This window comes from Siphateles boraxobius, unplaced genomic scaffold, assembly GCF_051911475.1.
Source record: "Siphateles boraxobius isolate OS27281-9 unplaced genomic scaffold, OSU_SipBor_1 41, whole genome shotgun sequence".
Classification (NCBI taxonomy): Eukaryota; Metazoa; Chordata; class Actinopteri; order Cypriniformes; family Leuciscidae; genus Siphateles; species Siphateles boraxobius.
The window spans coordinates 36,092,125-36,112,423 of record NW_027509042.1 but is presented as its reverse complement, the minus strand read 5'-3'; the positions used below and the strand labels follow the sequence as shown (position 1 = coordinate 36,112,423).

Below are 20,299 nucleotides of genomic sequence, written 5' to 3'. Positions count from 1 at the left end.
CATTTTTATACTATGTATATGTGAACAGACACACAAACACAGAGAGAATACATAATACAATGTGTTGGTTTAGGTATCTTTAGTTTATTTTGTTATGCTTGGTACCATCACAATTTGCTACATTTTTCTCAGAGTAGTCTGTCTTCCACCTCTCTCCTTTTGCTACACTCACACCTCCTTTAAGATTTCTGTCATTCTTTTTATTTTATTTGAAATGTATAGATTAATCTACCTTACATTATTATAAAATTGACATACTGGACTTTTTTATTAAAAATATAGATTTGAAAAGAAAGTGATCTTTCTCTTCTCCCACTCATGCAGATGTGCTCGTATCACTTTTAGGATGTAAAGGGGGTGGGGAAAGTACAGAATATGATTAACTGTCCTAAAAGTTTTATTTTCGTCTTCTCGTCCGAGGTTTACATGATGTCCTGCTGGTGCTGCGTAGATTCACTCACCACCTGTAGGGGGCAGTAGACTGATTTAAATTCAAAGACATCTCTTCCTGTCAGCAGGCTTCTGCAGTTAATGTTACTTTATTTAATGATTTACAATATTCAAGTACTCTAATCAAATATTTTGATGTTTTATTAGACTATTTTGAACACAACTTTTTTACTGCATCTAATGTGAAGCTGGTTTTGCATATGATGTTATGAGGGAGAATGAACTGAAATGTGTGAATGTGCGCGCGCATGCATCACACCTCTCCGTCACGCGTCTCAATGGTTTTGATCAGGACCGTTTTCTTGGAGTGCATTTCAGATGCTCTCTGTTGGTGCTCTGGACTCGTCTCTGTTGAAAATGACATTAATGAAAACATACCATTCCAAAGTTTGGGGTTAGTGAGATGTTTTTGAAAGAGTCTCAAGCTCACCGATGCATCATTGTATTTGATCAAAAATACAGAAAAAAAAGTCATATTGTTAAATGTTATTACAATTTAAAATATGTTTTTATAATTGAAAATGTAATTTATTTCTGTAATTGCAAGGCTGAATCAGCATCATTACTCAATCAGCAACATTACAGTCTTCAGTGTCATGATTCTTCAGAAACCATTATAATAAGCTGATTTGCTAATCAAGAAACATTCAAAAGGTCATTTTAGTTAACATTACTTAATAAGTACATTAACTGTACATTTGTTGCAGTATTTATTAATCTTTATCAAATGAAGTTAATAAAAAAATAGCCTACAACTGTTCATAGTCAGTTTATAATAGCTCAGGTAAATTAAGTAATATTAACAGATACAGCATTTGATTTTAATGATGCATTCGTAAATTATCAAATTAACATTGGCTAAGATAAAAAAAAAATGCTTTAGAAGCAGTTTTCATTGTTATTTCATGTTAACAAATGGAACCTTAATGTAAAATTACCAACATTTCTTCTTATCAATGTTGAAAACAGTTGTGCTGCTTAATATTTTTGTGGAAACTGTGATATTCTTTTTCAGGATTCTTTGATGAATATAAAGTTCATAAGAACAGCATTTATTTGAAATATTTGAAAGTTTTCTTTAGTAATATAAAAGTCTTTTCTATCTGAATAAAAGTATTAATTCTGTATTTTTTCAAAAAAAATATATCTTACTGAGTCTTCAAAAAAATCATAAACAAGGCATCACAAATTGCATTAAGTCAGGTACAACGCCACCCTGTGGCCTCTGAGGAAACACATACAAACATTTCTAGTTAAAACTATAACAAGGTTTTCATCTTACCTCTAAAGCTTATAGTGGAATACGCTTGCATGGGCATCACAATCCTTTAACGTGGGAGAGGAAGGAAGATGAAAAAAAGTAAGAAAAAGCCATCATAATAAGTAGAAAGGATGGAGTATGTTTAAAAACAACAAGAACACATATGTTTGGTCTCCTGTCCTTTGTACCTGCTCTCCTCTCCTTCCAGCAGCTTCCTATAGGTGGCGATCTCCACATCCAGGGCCATCTTAATGTTGAGCAGGTCCTGATATTCTCTCAGGTGGCGTGCCATCTCATCCTTCATGTTAGAGATCTCCGCCTCCAGCCTGGCGATGGTGTCCTGGAAAGAGCCGGCCTCACGACCGTGGCGATCCTCCATATCTCTCATCTGCCTCATGAGAGACTCGTTCTACAGAGTGACAGAGAAAAAGATGAATGACACATGAAGAAAGACAAAAGAACAGAGCAATCCACATCAGATAGAACAGACAAACGCACAGTGCCCTTGAGGGAATCGATCTCACAGGTGTAGGACTGGATCTGGTGTCTGAACTCCATGCTCTCCAGCTTGGATTGTTTGAGAGCCTCGTTGTTCTTGCTCACTGCCTGGTTAAGGTCTGACACCTGATGGTGAAAAAAAACAAAGGTCAAAGATCAGCAGGTGCTCCTTTCACTTCTCTCTTTCTTCGGTCTCACCTTTGACTTGTACCAGTCCTCGGCTTCTGCGATGTTCTTTGCAGCGATACCCTCATACTGAGCACGGATGTCCCTCAGGGCGGCGGTCAGGTCTGGTTTGGACATGTCCATCTGGATCTGGACTTGGGTCTCTTGCATCTGGGCCTGCAACTCACGGATTTCCTACACACAGAGGAAGAAAAGGCTTGTGTTTGTGCTTGTTCTAATAAAGCAGCACGGCATTTTTGATAAAGGGACTACTGGCAGGACTAATGTCAAACATCCACACACACCTGGCCCTGAAGCAGAGGCCTGTCATGTGGTGTTTCAAAGTGTGTTTAGGAACAGATGCAGCTCTAATAGAGCTCTGAGATTCACTCAGCTCAGCAGTGTTGGGGAAGCTACTTTGAAACTCTTGCTTTCAAAACTTTAAGCTAATTTAAAGCTATAGGCTTGCATTGTATCATGATGATTTACATTTTTGTATATTTAGATAATTTAATCTTCATGTTACAAAATATTTCTTATTCCAATTAATGCTGTTCTTTTGGACTTTAAATTCATCAACGAATCCTGAAAATAAAATATCACAAAAATTGACAATAATAAAAAATGTTTCTTGAGCACCAAATCAGATGTTCATTGAAAATAATCCGAAAATTAAAATCATCACTGAAGGATCATGTGACACTGAAGACTGGAGTAATGATGCTGAAAATTCAGCTTTACCATCACAGTAATAAATTACATTTAAAAAATATATTAAAATATCATTATAAATTGTAATAATATTTCACAAAATTAGTTTTAACTCTATTTTTGATTAAATAAATCCATCCTTGTGAGCATTAAAAAAGATTTATTTCAAAAACGTGTAACGACCCCAAAGTTTTGAACAGTAGTGAGTATAAAATATAGTGACAAACAGCAGAATTTAACCAAATATTGCAATGCAAAAAAGTTTTACAAACAAGGCCCTAAATGAAGGGACTCAAATGAATCACTGAATCATTTTTGAAGAGATTCATATATGCATGAGGTGTCAGACACACTGATTCACAAATATGAGTTGAATTTATATAACAGTTTTGAAGCAAAAAAAAGAAGAAGATAAATATCTGTTTGTACGAGACAAGTGAGTCTTCTCACTTTCCAATGCTACACATAAATCCGTGAATCTTTTTTTTTTTTTTTTTAAATGAACACTGATTGATATAGTTTGAGGCAGCGGACACAAAATGTTACATTTTAGCTGACTTACCTGGAGGCTGTGTTTGTGTGACGAACAACAACGTTATATCACTCAACACAGTACTTGTAAAAAGGTTTGCTACTGAAAAAGCTACAATATAATTAGTTACTTTGTGTGTGCGCCACTAAGTCAGAATAACACAGACTAACTAAATGAAAAGTCTTTAAATGTGCTGACCTCCTCGTGGATCTTCTTGAGGAAGGCGATCTCCTCCTGGAGAGTCTCTATACGTCTTTCCAGATCCAGGCGGGCCAAAGTGGCAGCATCCACGTCCTGAGAGTCGATGTGATACCAAAATAAATCTATGCCACATTTTAATGCCCATTAATAAAAGCAATAGGGGGTTGTTTAGGGGACTCACTGCTCTGAAAGTGGACAGAGTATTCTCTGCCTCCTCCCTCAGTGCAATCTCCTCCTGAAGCCTGGCAAGAAGAAAAGGGGAATGGGAGTTATGTATGTCATATTTATTACAACCAGCCTCTTTCCTTTCCTTTTATAGACTGAAGGTGCACAATAACCTCACACAAATGCTCTTCGCGCTGGAAGGTGGAGTGGGGCCAGCACTTTTAGGCTGACTAACTCCTGAATAGGAATTAAAGCTAGGCTATTGTAAACAACATGTTTGAGAGGACAATAGCTTCCTTTATAAAGGCAGTTTCTTTAAGCCTTTAATAACCTCTCAATGTCTGATGCAGTATTTTATTTAGCTCATAATTAAATGGTAGACCGGATGAAGTCATGTTTAAATTATTTCTTAGCTTGGTCACTGCAGAGAGAGGCAATTTGAAACTCTTTTCAGCATTAAGTAAAGAACACATCAGAACAATCCAGAGACCCTGTAACACATGGTCTCAGCCTGATTTATCAAATCCATTATATAAATATTATGCCTGTATTTTGAGAAGACTGTCATAATAACCCCTCCAACAGTTACATATAGCCTACGTTTTCTGGAAAAACGGTCATTTTAGGGGAGAAAAGTCCCTTTTCCCATTCTCAGCTTAGTATAGCGATATTTCATGAGATAAAGTGCATGCTTTAATATAGCATATAAGCTTTACAAACTCAATAATAAATTGGATTAAATATAAACTTACATTTCTTTTTCTTTCCTCCAGTTGTCCAGTTCACAAGAGCTTATGCTCTTTTTTTGCTGTGATTTAGTCTTCATGTTGTTTTATGGGTGAATGTGATATTTGTATTCCTCTCAGATTATGTTATACCTTCAACCTGATCTCATGAGAAAACATAACTATTTTACAAGGTACCAATTTCGTATGAACTTGATTTGTACGAGGTACAATATTTTTTTTAAACTAAGAAAAAAGGTCCACCCCTAAACATAACATCAGTGGGGCTTAAGCAGATCATTCAAAAATTTTCGTCGGAGATCATACAAATTCATATGAATCAGCCACCTTTTAGCGAAACGTAAAATTGTTACAAATTGCTATGACAGTGCGTTGTTGTCTTATGAGTGTTTATAAGATGTTTGTGACGGGGAGAGATCATGTTCGTTTCTCCGTTGTCTCTGAAAGACTCTAGATTGTTATGTAAAGTACGTTGTTTCTATAAATGAAACTCAAGTGTGGATTGAGAGCTTCACTACCACAAATAATACATTTTGCACATAGTTTTTTTTTAAACAAAATAGCACTTTTTTCAACTGTATCCTTCAAACAGAAACTGTCATTTTTATTCCATTATTAAATGCTTAAACCAGCCCAAGCTGGTTAACTGGTCTTAGATGGTTTAAGATGGTCTCCCAGCCTGGCTAAGATGGTTTTCAGCTGGTCTAGTTGGACTCTGGCCAACACTCTTAAAAATGATGGTTACTGTATTGTCATCTGTGGTTCCATAAAGAATCTTAAAGAGTTAGTTCACCCAAAAAATGAAAATTCATTCATTAATTGCTCTCCCTCATGTCGTCCCAACCCCGTAAGACTTTCGTTAATCTTCGAAACACAAATGAAGATCTTTTTAATGAAAACTAAGAGCTTTCTGACCCTCCATTGACACCCTACGCAACTACCACTTTCAAGCCCCAGAAAGGTAGTAAAGACATGATCCAAGTGACTCCAGTGGTTTAAACTCAATTTTATAAAGCGAAGTGAGTCCTTTATTTGCAAAACCCCCCATAATTTACCACTTTATTTACAAAATATTAATCTCCAACGCGCGTTCACAGGAGCAGTCGAGAGCAGTCAACTGGTTTCTCACAGCCTGACTAGCTGAAATGTCCCATCTAAAACCAGCCTGAAGACTGGGAGACTGTTGAACCAACTTAGGCTGGTTTAAGATGTTTGTTTGTTTTCCAGTGGAGTATTCATGCATCTTACCTGATTTTCAGTTTCTGCAGGTCATCTGCCAAGTTGTCCCGCTCCACCTCCACACGTGATCTGTGATTGGTCACCACTTCGATCTCTCTCCTAAGCTCCCTCATCTCATCCTCGTACAGGTCGGCGATGCGCGTGGGCTCCCTCCCCCTCAAACGCTCCACCTCAACCACCAGCACCTGATTCTGCTGCTCCAGCATGCGAACCTTCTCGATGTAGCTGGCAAATCGGTCGTTCAGATGCTGAAGTTCAGCCTTCTCATTAGTGCGTGTGTGGAGAAACTCCTGGTTGAGCGCGTCTGCCAGGCTGAAGTCCAGCGTCTCACCCATCCCGCCATAGGAGCGGGTATAGCCCGCAGATAAGTTGGGCATACTGTAGGAGGAGGCTCGATAATTGGAGAATCCAGGAGAAGAAGTGGAGGACTTGGAGAGCTCGTAGACTCTGGAGCTGACCCTAGAGTTGCCGGACCCCCCGGTGGAGGCTCGGCCAAACATTGACCGGGACATTGGTGGCGTCAGGTAGCCGGGACTGCCAAACATGCGACGGTATGAAGAGGCTGAGGAGGAGGCATAAGCGTGGCTCATGTTGGAGCACAAGAAGGACAGACCAGATGAATACAAACAGCCTCCGGAGAGGACAGAGACAGAATGAGCACATGACATGATCATCTGTGGCTATTTGTAGGCTTAAGCCCCCCTCCCTCCCTCCCCAACTACCCAAACTCCTTCAGCCCCACTCTCCCATACCCCTTAATTATCTCTATACCTCTTTCACTTACTGTCCAGCTGTCCCAACTCTTGGAACAAGAATATTGAGTATGAAGTGAGAGAGAGAACCAACTGTGCCCCCCATCACAGTTGTGGACTCTGGTCCAAACCTGCAATCTTGGGAAATGACTAAATGACAAGCAAATGTATGTTTTTTTCCTTTTTCTATTTCTTTTTTCTAATTAAAAGGATAGATCAACCAAAATGAAAATGGCTTCATCATTTACTCACCCCCATCTTGTAGTTTTAAACACTAGTGCAATGCCCATGTATTTGTGTTTTTTTAGTAATTGTTGGTTTGGTTTGTTTGAGTTGCTGATTAGCCTAGGCTACTATTACACAGGAGCCCAGTTTGTGAATAGGCTCCTACAAATGATGGCCGTGAATAAAAAATATAAGATTCAGATATTTTTAAACCACAACTCTGTAATGTCAGAATGTTTATCCACAACCTTCTAAACATCATCTAAACATCTTCAATGTGTGCTTTTACTGAGATATGCGAATAACAGGCACACAGACAGACGTTTCTGTAATTTATAGATATGATGTAGGCCTATGTGTGTCTGTGTGTATAGGTTATATTATATTTATATATACTGTATATTGTGTGTGTGTGTGTGTGTGTGTGTGTGTGTGTGTGTGTGTGTGTGTGTGTGTGTGTGTGTGTGTGTGTGTGTGTGTGTGTGTGTGTGTGTGTGTGCTGTATATTTTTTTAATCGCGATTAATCGATTTGACAGTATTTATGTGCAAAATCAGTTTTTGTGTGTGTTTTTAGTAATTGTTGGTTTGTTTGAATGCTCATTATTACAATTACACAGCAAAAGTTCAGTGAGATTTTTATTAGTGCATGGTTGAAAGGAAATACTGATAGGCCTACTGACATAATGACATACAATAAATATGGAAAATTGAACTGCATATATAACTAACTGACAACTAACTACTTGAATAACTACAATATTCAGAAGTAAACAGTGTAGCTGACTTAATGTTTAGCTGACAGAATGTTTATTTTTAAACCACAACTTCAATGTTCTTTTACCGATATATTTGAAGATATATTTTGCATTTCTAATCCAAACAACGTCAAACTCGGCACTGCACTTACTCGTGCCCGAAGCGAGACACCTGTCAAGTTTGAAATCCATCGGACTAACGGTTCGAGAGATATGCGATTAAAAGACAGACACACAGACAGATAGACACACAGACAGACAGACGTTCCTGTAATTTATAGATAGATAGATGTATGACTTACTAATCTTATGTGAAATACAAAACAAGATATTTTGAGAAATTTCTTGGTGTTTGTTGTTGTTGTTTTGGACCCCATTAACTGTATGTGCCAGGGTTATTATAGTTAACTTAAAATAAAATTAAAAATAAAACCATAAAAAAATCAATTACTTTAAATAAAATAAATTTTAACTAAAAAAATTATTTTATTTTATTTCAGTTAGTTGCATTACTCTTTTTTTAAATCTGTTAAAATTAAAATAAAAAAACTAATAGAAAATGACAAAACACATATAACAAAAATACCAAAATTTGAACTAAAAATAAAATGAAAATGGAAAATATTTTTAAAATAAACAATATTAAATATTAATAAAAACTATAATAGCATATCAAATGATAATAAAATAGCACTTATTTCCTTTTCCAGAAAGTAATACAGGTTTGGAATGACATGAGGGTGTAATGATAACAGTTGTTTCCTTTTCTGGAAGAACTGTTCCTTTAAGTTTAAAAGCAAAGGGCAACTTTAAGAATAAAATCATTCCTCAAATGTGTACCATTTATTGATTGGGAAAAAATTAAAGAGCATTTACATTGGGATTCCATAAATAGCTACAATGATGTCACTGCATTGCTCTGCCCTTTCCAAATGCCCTGATAACAGCTTGAGAAAATGTCACATTATAAGATTGTTGGGTGCAGCACCTAAAGCCGGTAAACAGATCGAGCAGAAGGTTTATCGAAGCTGCCTTAAAAAGGAAAGGAATGAACCGGAGAGCAGGGGATGTACGACTGTGTACCTTCTCTGGAAACAGCAGAAGAGATGATCCTGTCCTCCTGCATTGGTAAATGCATTGTGTCATTATTGGATAATGTCATTTGCCATGTCACAACTGAAGGAGAACAGTTTTAAGATGTTTCAACACAACACACCCTTGTTATTGAGTTCATTTGATTTAGAGACCATGGTGGGTGAATTTGTTTAAAGTGGCCTATAATACTAACCAAGGGTATTTTGTCTTGAGTATCAATGTCATGTACTCCTTAGGCTTAGAGGATGAGAGGGAGTGCAGGGATTCTCTGCTACAAGCTGTATAAAATTGAGTGTTGCATTTAATGTATTTCTCATATTCGCATCTATCATATTCATGCATTTAAATTATTTAGCCTACTTTGCAAAGCCATTAAAATAATCATTAGTACATTTTAGTTTTACTTAACATCTGCTTAGTTAACTAATTATTGTATTTTTTTTATTTTTTTCCCCTCACATTTTCATTATTTCACAAACTAATTGGAAGTTTAAGTCTAAGTCCCCCTAAGAGTTGTGGACCCCCTATTAAAGACCCCAGTTTTAGACCAGCATCAAGCAGTATTAATAATAAAATACCCAAAGATATGCATGTAATGTCAGACCTATTTCTGAAGATGAATTGCGAAAAGTGGAGATCAACGCCTTTTTTCCTATACAATCTCATATATTTTAAAGTGTGCAATTTCAGATCTTTTGAGCTGAGGGATCAAATAAGGCATATAAATTGCTACAAGCCTCTGGTGGCTTTCCCTGGTTTTTGTCAAACCTATTTATAGAGAGTGTAAGAGGACTGGAATTCCATCATTACAAAAGCTTCTCTGGAAGCCTTCAACTGGCAGGAGAGAGAGACCACAGGTGACAGAGAATATAAACAGATCTTCTTTTCCTCTATTCTCCCACTCTCCTCCTGTTTATTTACCTCTCCTCTCACTGTTCTACCTCTTTCGGCTCTATATAAGGTGCACAAGTAGGCTATAATGAAGTAAAATTATGAAGATAAATGTTATTTATATAGCTGCATTCAGCAATATTTTTCTCATTCAAAAAGTTTGAGTCACGTAGGCGCGCGCGCACACACACACACGCACGCACGCACGCACGCACACACACACACACACACACACACACAGACAGACACAAATTGTGAATAGAGGATAATTGCACCTGAAACATTTGGAAATATTGGATCATGTTACATTAACGACGCTAGGTGTCAGTGTATGTCCAAAAAGACTGCCATATCGACGAGTGCAAAAAACAAACAAATATATATTAATAATATATATTCACTACTGGGTGACCAATTTAGATTTTTCAATGAAAAGTGCAAATACCACTATCTAGGCTATATATATAGATATGGCCAAGTGTCCCGGTTATTGGCTTATGCCAAAAATGTAAGCCAATTAATCATCCTGACAATAATTCTATTGTTTACAGGTCTATTGTTTACATTTTCTCTATTTAATGTGTAATTATTAATATAAAAAAACCATAAATGCAAAACAAATACAAATAAAAATATAAATAATTGCTGTCCAGAAAAGATCAAATTGTGACAAACTCAGAGTAGAGTCTTTAAATCCTTCCTTGGCAACAGGACAAGTTCCTGTTTTCTATGAAACTGCTTTAATTAGAGAATGTGACCTTTCACTATCAGATGTTGCCATGGTATTATTCACATAGAAGCTGTGACATTTCGTTTTTGTTTTGTGACTGAATAAAAATATGCCGTGGTCGAAAACATCACACCCTAAAAGTTCAGGGATGTTGCTGCCAAATATCACTCAGATAAACTTGCAATTCCTGGATGAGATAAAATATTTTATTTGTTTCTTAGAACAGGATAGGACAAACACACTGACACACAACTGAAAATGTATACAAGTTTTCAAACATAGGATATAGGATAACTCCAAACAACATAATGATTTGTATAACTGTGAAAAATGCTGTATGTTATTATGAAGTTTTGTGAATCATACCAGCTTAACTTCGTGCTTCAGGGCTGTGTGTGCTCTTGTGATGGGAAGCGGGGAAGATCATGTTTCTAAATATTGTATTGAAACCAGGCAACAGTACAAAACATAGACATACATATACAAGTGTTTGTGTGTGTATGTGTGTGTGTGTGTGTGTGTGTGTGTGTTTTTTTTTTTTTTTTTATGTACTCATCTCTGAGCATTAAAATTATTTTAATGTTGATATGTATTTCTGTTTTTTGAGTGAACACATTTCCTTGCTTGCCATGATTCCACCAGTTTCCTTACTTTCCCATGAATGAATATTGTATTATATTTTATTATATTGACCAGGACAATAAGCTTTGTTTCTTCAAAGACCATAAATCATAGAGACCCCAAACCTGGCAGGATGATCCTGAAAAAGTGACACACAGACAGACATCCGTCTGACACTTGGCGCTGTAATAAGGCCATGTAGGCTACATTTTAGATCTTAACTCTTAAACCGTATGGTCCAGAAACCAAATTCCTCTGAATCAGCCTCCTATATATTGCATGGAATTTGGCATGCATCATCTCAATGAAGCCAATTCAATTTTGGGGCATTGCCTAACGTCTGAAGAATATCGGCTGAATGCAAAGGCCAACCATAACAGATCTTGATACAGATAGACAAGACATTCTGAAGATGCACGACAAGTCACGTTAAATTCTGCCCATATCCTAAATCCTATGTTCATATAATGTAAAACTGTTTTGCTGACGAAAGCATTTGCCCCAAAGAAGAGGCATTCAGTAAACGTTTCCCTATTGTAAACACACGCCTACTGTACCTCCAACCACTAGAGGGCGCAAAACTTCTTCTGCTACCGACTAGACTACAGCAAATCCCCATTGCTTCCTGCGGTCATGCCCTGAACCAAAGAACTGAATGTGAAAGTCCACTTTATCATATATGCAGGTAAGAACGGTCGACGGGTAACTTTAAAAGTGCTGTTAAAGTGTAGAGATTTGTAAAGTGTTCCTTGTGTCGGATTTCAGGTATTCCGCAAGGGTTGTAGTTTGGTATCGACTGTGTGATTGGTGTTTTTGTTTTTACATTTGTACTTTATTTTTGTTGTTTCTAATGTATTCATGTGCATAAGCTTTACTAAAGATATGAAAAAAATCTCCAAAACAATGATAATGAAAATCTCCAAAACAAGAATACAGTTGGTTTCACGATGTCACTAATAGAGTGGCTGATGTGAAAGTGTCTCTGCATATGACAGACCGCTTGTGCTTATATTTTACTGTTTCCTCAATTATTTTCACAGTCTTTCATCATGAAAAGCTCCAAAGAAGCTGTTCAGGCCGCTGCCAAAGAGTTTCTTACATTTGTCAATAAAGGAGTTTCACCATACCATGGTAAGAATGACATAGGACTGAAATGCTGAATGAAATGCTGTATATTGAGCTGCGAGCCATGACAATGTAAATATAGAGAAATGCATGAAAGCTTGAGCTCCACTTTGTCGGTCATATGATTAGCCAACTTTACAGTATGACTAGATATGGGTCTTGTACATTGTTCCTTACTGGCTGATAGAGCTCCAGATATGGTTAATAGATCTTGATCTAGACTTTGAAAGAATGCACCTTCACTTATTCCCTAGATCACAAGATTTGTAATGTCACTCCTTTGATTATTTCTCAATTCAGATTGTATCTAAGTTTACAGTCTGTATATCTCACTTTTCCTTTCTTCTCCGTCTTGCAGTGGTGGAGGAATGTAAATCCCGCCTTCTGAAGGCTGGTTTTACTGAGCTCAAGGAGGCTGAACATTGGAACATTGAACCTGCCAGTAAGGTGTGTGCGCTTGAATCTTAGTTTACCGTAATAAGCCCCTACGAATGGGGAAATGTCTTCAGCCATATGTAGCTTATGCTATTATTTATGCACAGAATGAGAAACTGTATTTACTGTGATCTTTCCCTTTCCAGTACTTTGTAACCAGAAATTACTCCTCCATTATTGCCTTTGCTGTCGGTGGTCTCTACAAGCCTGGAAATGGTTTTTCGATGATCGGGGCTCATACGGACAGTCCATGTCTGAGGGTGAGAAGGACAAACACCTGATGCCCTGTGAAAGGGCTTTGATATAGATCAAATATCAGTTCTCGGAGTGTTCTGTAGTTTTGTTTAGTAATTACATTATAGCAGTCAGATGACTGTATTGCACATTAATGTAAGTAGAGGATGCATATGGGTATCAATCTTAATTTCCTTTGTGTGTGTGTGTGTGTGTGCATGCTCAGGTGAAGCCACGCTCCAAGAAGACAAAGTTAGGCTTCTTGCAGATAGGAGTGGAGTGTTATGGAGGGGGAATCTGGAACACATGGTTTGATCGTGACCTGACAATTGCTGGACGTATCATTGTTAAGGTAAACCTCTGACTGCGTTTACACTTGGCATTTAACATGCGATCATCGTGATCCAATCAAAAGCAAACTTACTGCATTCTACTCCGCCCTCGATTGTCTCGCAAAAACCCATCACAATGGGTCCTCGACTTGGGGCCTATACCATGAAGCCGGTTTAGGTTGTAGCCAGGTATGTTTCGGTTTAGTTTTCGGTGCCGTTATTGTTATAGTTGTGGTGTGGACTGTTTTATTTTACATTTAGAGTGTTTTTGAAAACTCGTTATTATTATAGTAATCATTCTTGGTGTGAACAGGCCTTTAATCTATGATATAGAAATATAAAACCTACCCAAGTTAATTTGAATTACCCATTGTCGATCTTAAGGTATATATGAATAACACTTGCTTTTACCAATGTTGTCTGTTTATTTCTCTTTGGACAGAGCGAAGGCAAGCTTGTGCAGCGTCTGGTTCACATACCCCGTCCCATCCTCAGGATCCCCCACCTTGCCATTCACCTGCAGAGAGACATCAATGACTCCTTTGGACCTAACAAGGAAAACCACCTGTAAGCACTAATTTAGCCATAGGAAAAGACAGGGAGCAGGACAGGTGGAGCTATGGGACGGATGTAGATGAGCACACTGGAATGCTGCTGATTTTTGTTTAGTATGTATCTGTATTTTTGTCCGTTGTAGAGCACCTTTCCTGGCCACTGCCATACAGGAGGAGCTGGAAACAGGAACTGCCTCCTGTGGAGATGCCTCTAATGCAACATCCATCGTAAGATCATGCAAATTCATGCTTTAGGTGTACAAAACCACACACGCCTGATTAAAGTTGAAGTATATGCTTTCTGCGCAACCAAATGACAATTAATAGGGCTGTCAAGCACTTAAAAATTTTAATCTAATAATTACATAATGTGCCGATTTGAATTAATTACGCATCCATTTTGGTAGAGAAGTTACCCAAAAAAAAGTAAGTTATTTATTTTGTTAGATGAGAAAAGCATTGAATAGATATTACAAAAAGTAGCTTTATAGAAAAAATCTTTTTGATTCGCCACAGATTTTATTATACATAAACTTGACCATACCTTTTAGAAGCTGCATCTGAAGTGGCATGAATATGAAGGAAAAATGAAATGATACTCTAAATATTAATCTAAAATCGCCAGTAGATGGTGGCAAGTCGCTGTCTTAATGAGTCAGTCATTCATTCATTCATTCATTCATTCATTCAAATGGCTGTATTCATTCAGGAACGAAGCAAGTGACCATCTATGAATGGGTCACTGAAACAATGGCTCACTTTTGTGTCTAAAATGTAACAATATTAATTTCTTGTTTATTTAACTGTTGTATAAAATCAATATCACATTTACAATCGTGCAGATATTCAGGGAAATGACACCCTTGCTCGTGTGATATTGCTAAACTATGTCATATGATATTAATATAAGACGACAAATCAAATATGGGCATTTTTTTGCCCTCATATCTTGAATTTTAGTGGCATTATAACTGAATTCTAATAGGCTTCATCATGCAGGTCATATGATATTAATATAAGACAAAAAAACATACATGAGCATTTTTTTGCCCTCTTATCTTGAATTTAAGTGCCATTATAACTGAATTCTAATAGGCTTCATCACGCAGTCAGTTGTTGGACTCATTGCCCTGAATCATGTTTGTAACTAAACTGCATGCAATGTAAGATGACGTACAGGTCTGGGCCGGAGTGGGGTGCGTTAATACATTTTAGACATTCTTTTTTCCATATGTAATCGCATCAAATCAACACGTTAAATCTACGGCCCTAATAATTAATAATGGTGCATTGATCAGGAAATTTTAAGCTTAAATTTCATTGACCAATAATTTAATCCTGTGATCATCATCCAATATTGATCTGAAAGCCAATGTTTTACAAAGAGACTCATAGAAGCACTAAACCCAATTATTCAGCATAATGCTTAACACTGTAAAATCGAGATGCACCAATAATAAAGGGATAGTTTACCCAAAAAAGAACATTTTGTTTTCATTTATCATTCCAAACCTATAAGAATTTCGTTCATCTTTGAAACACACATGAAGATTTTTGTTTTTTTTTGTAAAACCTGAGAGATTTCCATCCCTCCACTGAAAGTCCAATCCATCGAAGCTTCAAAATGTTTATAAAGACTTTGTAAAAGTAATCCATATAAATCAAGCCGTTTAACTTCCAAGTCTTCCAAAGAGATATGATCACTTTATATGATGAGTGAGTTTCATTTAAACTTTTATTCACATATAAACATTGATCAACACGCATATATAGAGCACATCAGATTTGGCCAATGGCAGCTCATCCTCAGGAGAGAACAAACCTCATTGGTTCTTGAAGAAGCTCAAACGTGCTTGCATGATATGCGAGAACAAACCTTAATGGTTGTCAGGCGTGAAGCAAACACTTTTGAGTTTCCATATTAATGGAACGACATGAAAGTGAGTAGACCAATAATTATTTTCTTATAGGTTATGACCAATATTCAAATTCTATACTATAAGCCTATTAAGTATATTTAAAATAGAACCCAAATTCAGTTGTTGTAGAATGAAACAAGTGAATTTAGACACTACAACGTTACAATGTGCAGTAGAAAAACAGATATTTTAAGATTTCTGATTTCGACTGATAGCAATTGAAAAAGTGACCAATCCTTGTGTGAACATTTTTCTCAGTGTTTTTGCATCAATGTGTGTTCAGGCAGAGAAGCATCACCCTGCACTGATCCAGATGCTGTGTGGACAGCTCGGGGTCGAGCCAAACGCATTACTGGACTTTGAGCTCTGTCTGGCAGACACACAGCCTGGCGTAAGTCTCTTCGTCTTCATGTTTGACAAATACCTAAAAAAGATCTCAGTTTTTCTTTGTACCCTAGTGAAAATTAAATAGGCCAAAATGTATCTGAAAAACATTTATTTAATGCTAAGTATACTACAAATATATTTACATTTGTATTTACTTGTTATAAATACCCTGCAATAAATTGATATACTTAAAGTCTGCTAAATTGTAACAACTTAATTTGTATTTTAGTTATCTGGAAGCAGTGCATGTATATCAGTAAGTCTCAAGCGATATGTCAGTAAATAGGTTTATGGATTTGTACTATACTTAGTATGAAATAAATGTATTTTAAATGCATTTTGGTGTAGTTTTTTTACTAGGGTAGTCTTTTTCTTTTCTTTCTTTTTTTTTGTTGAGGTTTTGAACAGAATTGTGCTGACATAAAGAGGATTAGTATGCAGGGTACATTTTGTTCTCAGCAAAGAGGATTGCTGTTATTTTTACCCGACTGAAGAGAAGCCTTTAAATGTGAGAGTGGGACTGCCAGCAGAATGAAACATTACTTTAGATAATCTGGAAGCTCTAATGGCTCTCATTTCCATATGATTTACACACAAACTATCTGTCAAAACTACGGCGGGGTTCTCACCTGGGCTTTTTAACTAATTATCATCAGCTTCGACATGTTTTTGTGTTCTGCAGGCATTAGGTGGTGTCTATGAGGAATTCATTTTCTCTCCTCGTCTGGACAACCTGCACAGTTGTTTCTGTGCCCTCACGGTACGTCTGAACACAGAGAGCAACATCTTATTAAATATTCACTCATTCACTCACTCAGAAATGATCTGAGGAGTGATGATAAATAATTAATGCATACTTATGTCTTCTCTCCCAGGCACTCATGGACTCCAGCACACCTGATTCTCTAGCTAAAGAAACAAACATCCGTATGGTTACTCTATATGACAACGAAGAGGTGAGACAAAAACATAATGCAAATATTATGAGCAAATGCAGATTCTAAATCCATCGGTCACTAGTCTCCCAACCCAAATAATTTGGCTCCTTGGTTGATCTATAGGTGGGATCTGAAAGCGCTCAGGGAGCTCAGTCTAACCTGACTGAGTTGATTCTGCGACGTCTAGCTTCGACCCCTGACAATCTGACCGCCTTTCAGGAAGCAGTGCCACTGTCCTACATGATCAGTGCAGACATGGCACACGCTGCACACCCTAACTACCAGTCAGTCTCTTACTATGCCAGCTTGTTTGTTTCTGCGCTGACCGCCTTTATCCTGGTACAATGCATCATCACTATGGTGACACCGCAATTTGTGCTTTTTTTTTGTTTTAATAATAATCATATTTCCCAGTCACAAGAAATACCTGGGAATTTTCAAATTGTTATTTCCAGTCTTGGAAGTAATAAAAAATAAAAAATTATAAAATCTAAAGGCATTATCATTAATATTAAGCAGCACATCTGTTTTCAACATTGATAATAAGAAGAAATGGTTCCAGAGCACAAAATCAGCATATTAGAATGATTTCTAAAAAGATAATGTGACATAGAAGAATTCGGCTTTGGCATCACAGGAATAAATTACATCTTAAAGTATATTAAAATAGAAAACAGTTATTTGAAATTGTAATAAAATTTCACATTATTTCTGTTTTTAATATATTTTTGATCCAGTAAAAGCAGGGCAGTTTTAAAAAAAAAAATAAACTAAAAAAACGTTTTGCATAGCATGTGATGTATATGTTTTGTTTACAGGCTGATAAAATGATTAATTACCTTATTATTAATTATCCAACTGGGCAAGGGTCAATGACAAATGAGTGTCCACTTTAAATTAAAGGAATATTCGTTTTCTAGTTTAAAACGTATTATATTTGTAATGTATTATAAATATTATTCATCTTACAGGGAGAAACATGAGGAGAACCACAGGCCTGCTTTTCATAAGGTAACAAACATACTCACTAATGCCTCTTCCACACATTCACGAAGACCTCGACAGAGCCCAATTAGCTAAATCTCTCACATTGTTTGTCCTGGATCAGGGTCCGGTCATCAAGTTTAACAGTAACCAGCGCTATGCCACCACTGCTGTAACTGCTGCTATATTACGAGAGATTGCTGGAAAAGTGGGCGTACCTCTACAGGTAAACAGAACATTCCCTCCTCCCTTCAATTTCAATATATCCTGCTTCACCATCTGTCAAGATTCTTCTGCCATATAAATCAGTTCAAGTGCTCCTCATTATCTGAGCTAAAATTAGCATCACTGCTCTGAAGACATGAAATGCAGGAGAAAGCAGTTGATTACTATCGTGTGGTTTGTTTTGTTGTTAGCCATTTAGAATGTTTATTGATGTTTGTATATATCAAGAGAATGCCATCTCTCTTCATACCGTTGCTCCTAGCTACAGGCTGCTCATAAAACTGTGTGGGATTCACAAAAGGGTGCAGAAGAGGAAAAAGAATGATAGAAAGAGGGTGAATGAAATCTTGGCTTGGTCACCAAGACACCATAGACCCTGTTTGTATAATTAACACTGATACAAATAACTCTCTTCTCTGTGTGTGGAATGGGCATTGATATTAATATTTAAAAGCCTAAATTCAATCTGTTCATCATATAAAGCGATCGTGTCTCTTCAGAAAATTTGGACTAAACCGCTCGATTCATAAGGATTAGTTTTTTTACGATCTGTTTATTAACTTTTTGAAGCGTCAAAGTGGTAGTTGAGTAACTGTCAAAAGAGGGACAGAAATCTCTCAGATTTCATCAAAAAGATCTTCATTTTTGTCCAGAAGGTGTATGAAAGTCTTACGGGTTTTGAACGACGTCAGAATTTTTGGGTGAACTATCCCTTTTAAGTTTAATTTGAAATGTATTTTTTGAAAAGCGACCTCATGCTTGTGGAAATCAGCTATATAATTAAAAGATTTTTCTACTTATTCTTCTCCAGGATGTGATGGTTAGGAATGACAGTCCATGTGGAACAACGATTGGGCCAATTTTAGCAGCTCGTTTAGGAATGGCAGTCCTGGATCTCGGGGCACCGCAACTTGCTATGCACTCCATTCGTGAGATGTGCTGCACATCTGGAGTTCTCCAGACCACCACCCTCTTTAAGGTAAATGCCAGGTTAACTTCAGCTTGGCAGTTTGATAAGTTTTTGGTAATTTAGTTTTATATGGGCAAATATAAATCTAAAACACTCCTATTAAGTTTGAAAATTGAAATATTAAATAGGCCATGGTAATGAAGTGAATCATTTCAGAATGACAATGGGAGCCTGTAAATGCTGAAAATAAGCTTAAAGAAATGGTTCACTCAAAAATGAAATTTGTCATTTACTCTTCATGTTGTTTCAAACCTGGATCACTTGCTTTGCGACAATAAAAAATGGAGGCTAAAGGTTTACAAAAAAGCTCCATGAATGCATCATAAAATGCTGCTATATTGGTGAATAAATTATTCAGAGAGGTTTTGTGAACGGGGTCAACCAATATATTAAAAAGGTCCAACACAAGAATTTGTGTTTCACATGCCTTGAAGAGCACTTTTTGAAGCATCATGCTCCATTCATTGTAATTGCATGAAAAGGAGTGACAAGTGCAATTCTTTTAATTTTAATCTTTTCAAGCCAGCTGGGTTTGGAACAACATAAGGGTGAGTTTTCAGTTTTGGGTGGACTGTTCCTTTAAGGGTTAAGGTTGGATTGTCTAATTAATGTTTTATTTAAGTCTGTTTTGGGTTGTAATAACTGTGTTGTAATATGCAGGGTTTCTTTGAGCACTTCCCTATTGTACGAAGAACAGTAACTGTGGACTAGACTGAATCATCAGAACCATACAGATGGGATTCATGGACGTCATTATTAGCGACATCAGTATCACTTTTCCAACACCCATTCATTTTCTCATCGTATCAATCACTGCCATCTGTTCATTTACATATATCCATTTGTTTATCACTGCTTGGTGAAGATGGAGAGTTAAAATAAAAGTTCAAATACTGTGGTACTTCAACAACGTTTCAATGCACTCAACTTTGTGAACTTGCTAATAAAAACAGATAAACCTATGATGCCTTGTTTTCATGTCTCCCATTATTGTTAGTTGCATGTTATATGTGCCTTGAATATGTAAGCATTAAGTCCAAAGCACGGACCAGCAATGGCCATTATGATGTAATTGTGTATTACTTAAAATAACTGCATTACTGTACTGATTGTCGTGCCCACTTTCCGGGTTTTCAGTCTGTCCTGCCCTCTCACCCC

The 20,299-nt window shown here is 36.8% G+C and overlaps 2 protein-coding genes across 2 annotated transcripts; one reads left to right on the top strand and one right to left on the bottom strand.

Annotated features, from left to right (window-relative positions):
- Positions 1-64: 64 nt before the first annotated feature.
- desmb (desmin b) lies at positions 65-6,635 on the bottom strand. The gene is made up of 9 exons (XM_077199260.1): positions 5,978-6,635; positions 4,000-4,060; positions 3,816-3,911; positions 2,408-2,569; positions 2,210-2,335; positions 1,900-2,120; positions 1,733-1,776; positions 710-798; positions 65-464 (listed from the first exon to the last, which is right to left on the bottom strand). Exons 1-9 carry the CDS (start codon positions 6,556-6,558, stop codon positions 423-425), a joined length of 1,422 nt encoding a protein of 473 aa, XP_077055375.1. The 5' UTR covers positions 6,559-6,635; the 3' UTR covers positions 65-422.
- Positions 6,636-11,611: 4,976 nt separating this feature from the next.
- On the top strand, positions 11,612-20,103 carry dnpep (aspartyl aminopeptidase). The gene is made up of 15 exons (XM_077199257.1): positions 11,612-11,723; positions 12,079-12,169; positions 12,522-12,610; positions 12,745-12,858; positions 13,059-13,184; positions 13,607-13,731; positions 13,862-13,946; positions 15,921-16,028; positions 16,707-16,784; positions 16,900-16,980; positions 17,086-17,246; positions 17,934-17,973; positions 18,071-18,172; positions 18,983-19,150; positions 19,802-20,103. Exons 1-15 carry the CDS (start codon positions 11,718-11,720, stop codon positions 19,850-19,852), a joined length of 1,425 nt encoding a protein of 474 aa, XP_077055372.1. The 5' UTR covers positions 11,612-11,717; the 3' UTR covers positions 19,853-20,103.
- The last annotated feature ends 196 nt before the right edge of the window (positions 20,104-20,299 follow it).

Excerpts from the sequence above, each read along its gene's own strand:
- desmb (XM_077199260.1), bottom strand. The coding sequence starts at position 6,558 with ATGAGCCACGCTTATGCCTCCTCCTCAGCCTCTTCATACCGTCGCATG. Across the intron at positions 3,912-3,999 it reads CTCTGTCCACTTTCAGAGCA|GACGTGGATGCTGCCACTTT; the intron begins GTGAGTCCCCTA and ends ATCGACTCTCAG. Across the intron at positions 1,777-1,899 it reads CTGGAAGGAGAGGAGAGCAG|GATTGTGATGCCCATGCAAG; the intron begins GTACAAAGGACA and ends CCCACGTTAAAG.
- dnpep (XM_077199257.1), top strand. Across the intron at positions 13,185-13,606 it reads CTGGACGTATCATTGTTAAG|AGCGAAGGCAAGCTTGTGCA; the intron begins GTAAACCTCTGA and ends CTCTTTGGACAG. Across the intron at positions 17,247-17,933 it reads GCTGCACACCCTAACTACCA|GGAGAAACATGAGGAGAACC; the intron begins GTCAGTCTCTTA and ends TTCATCTTACAG.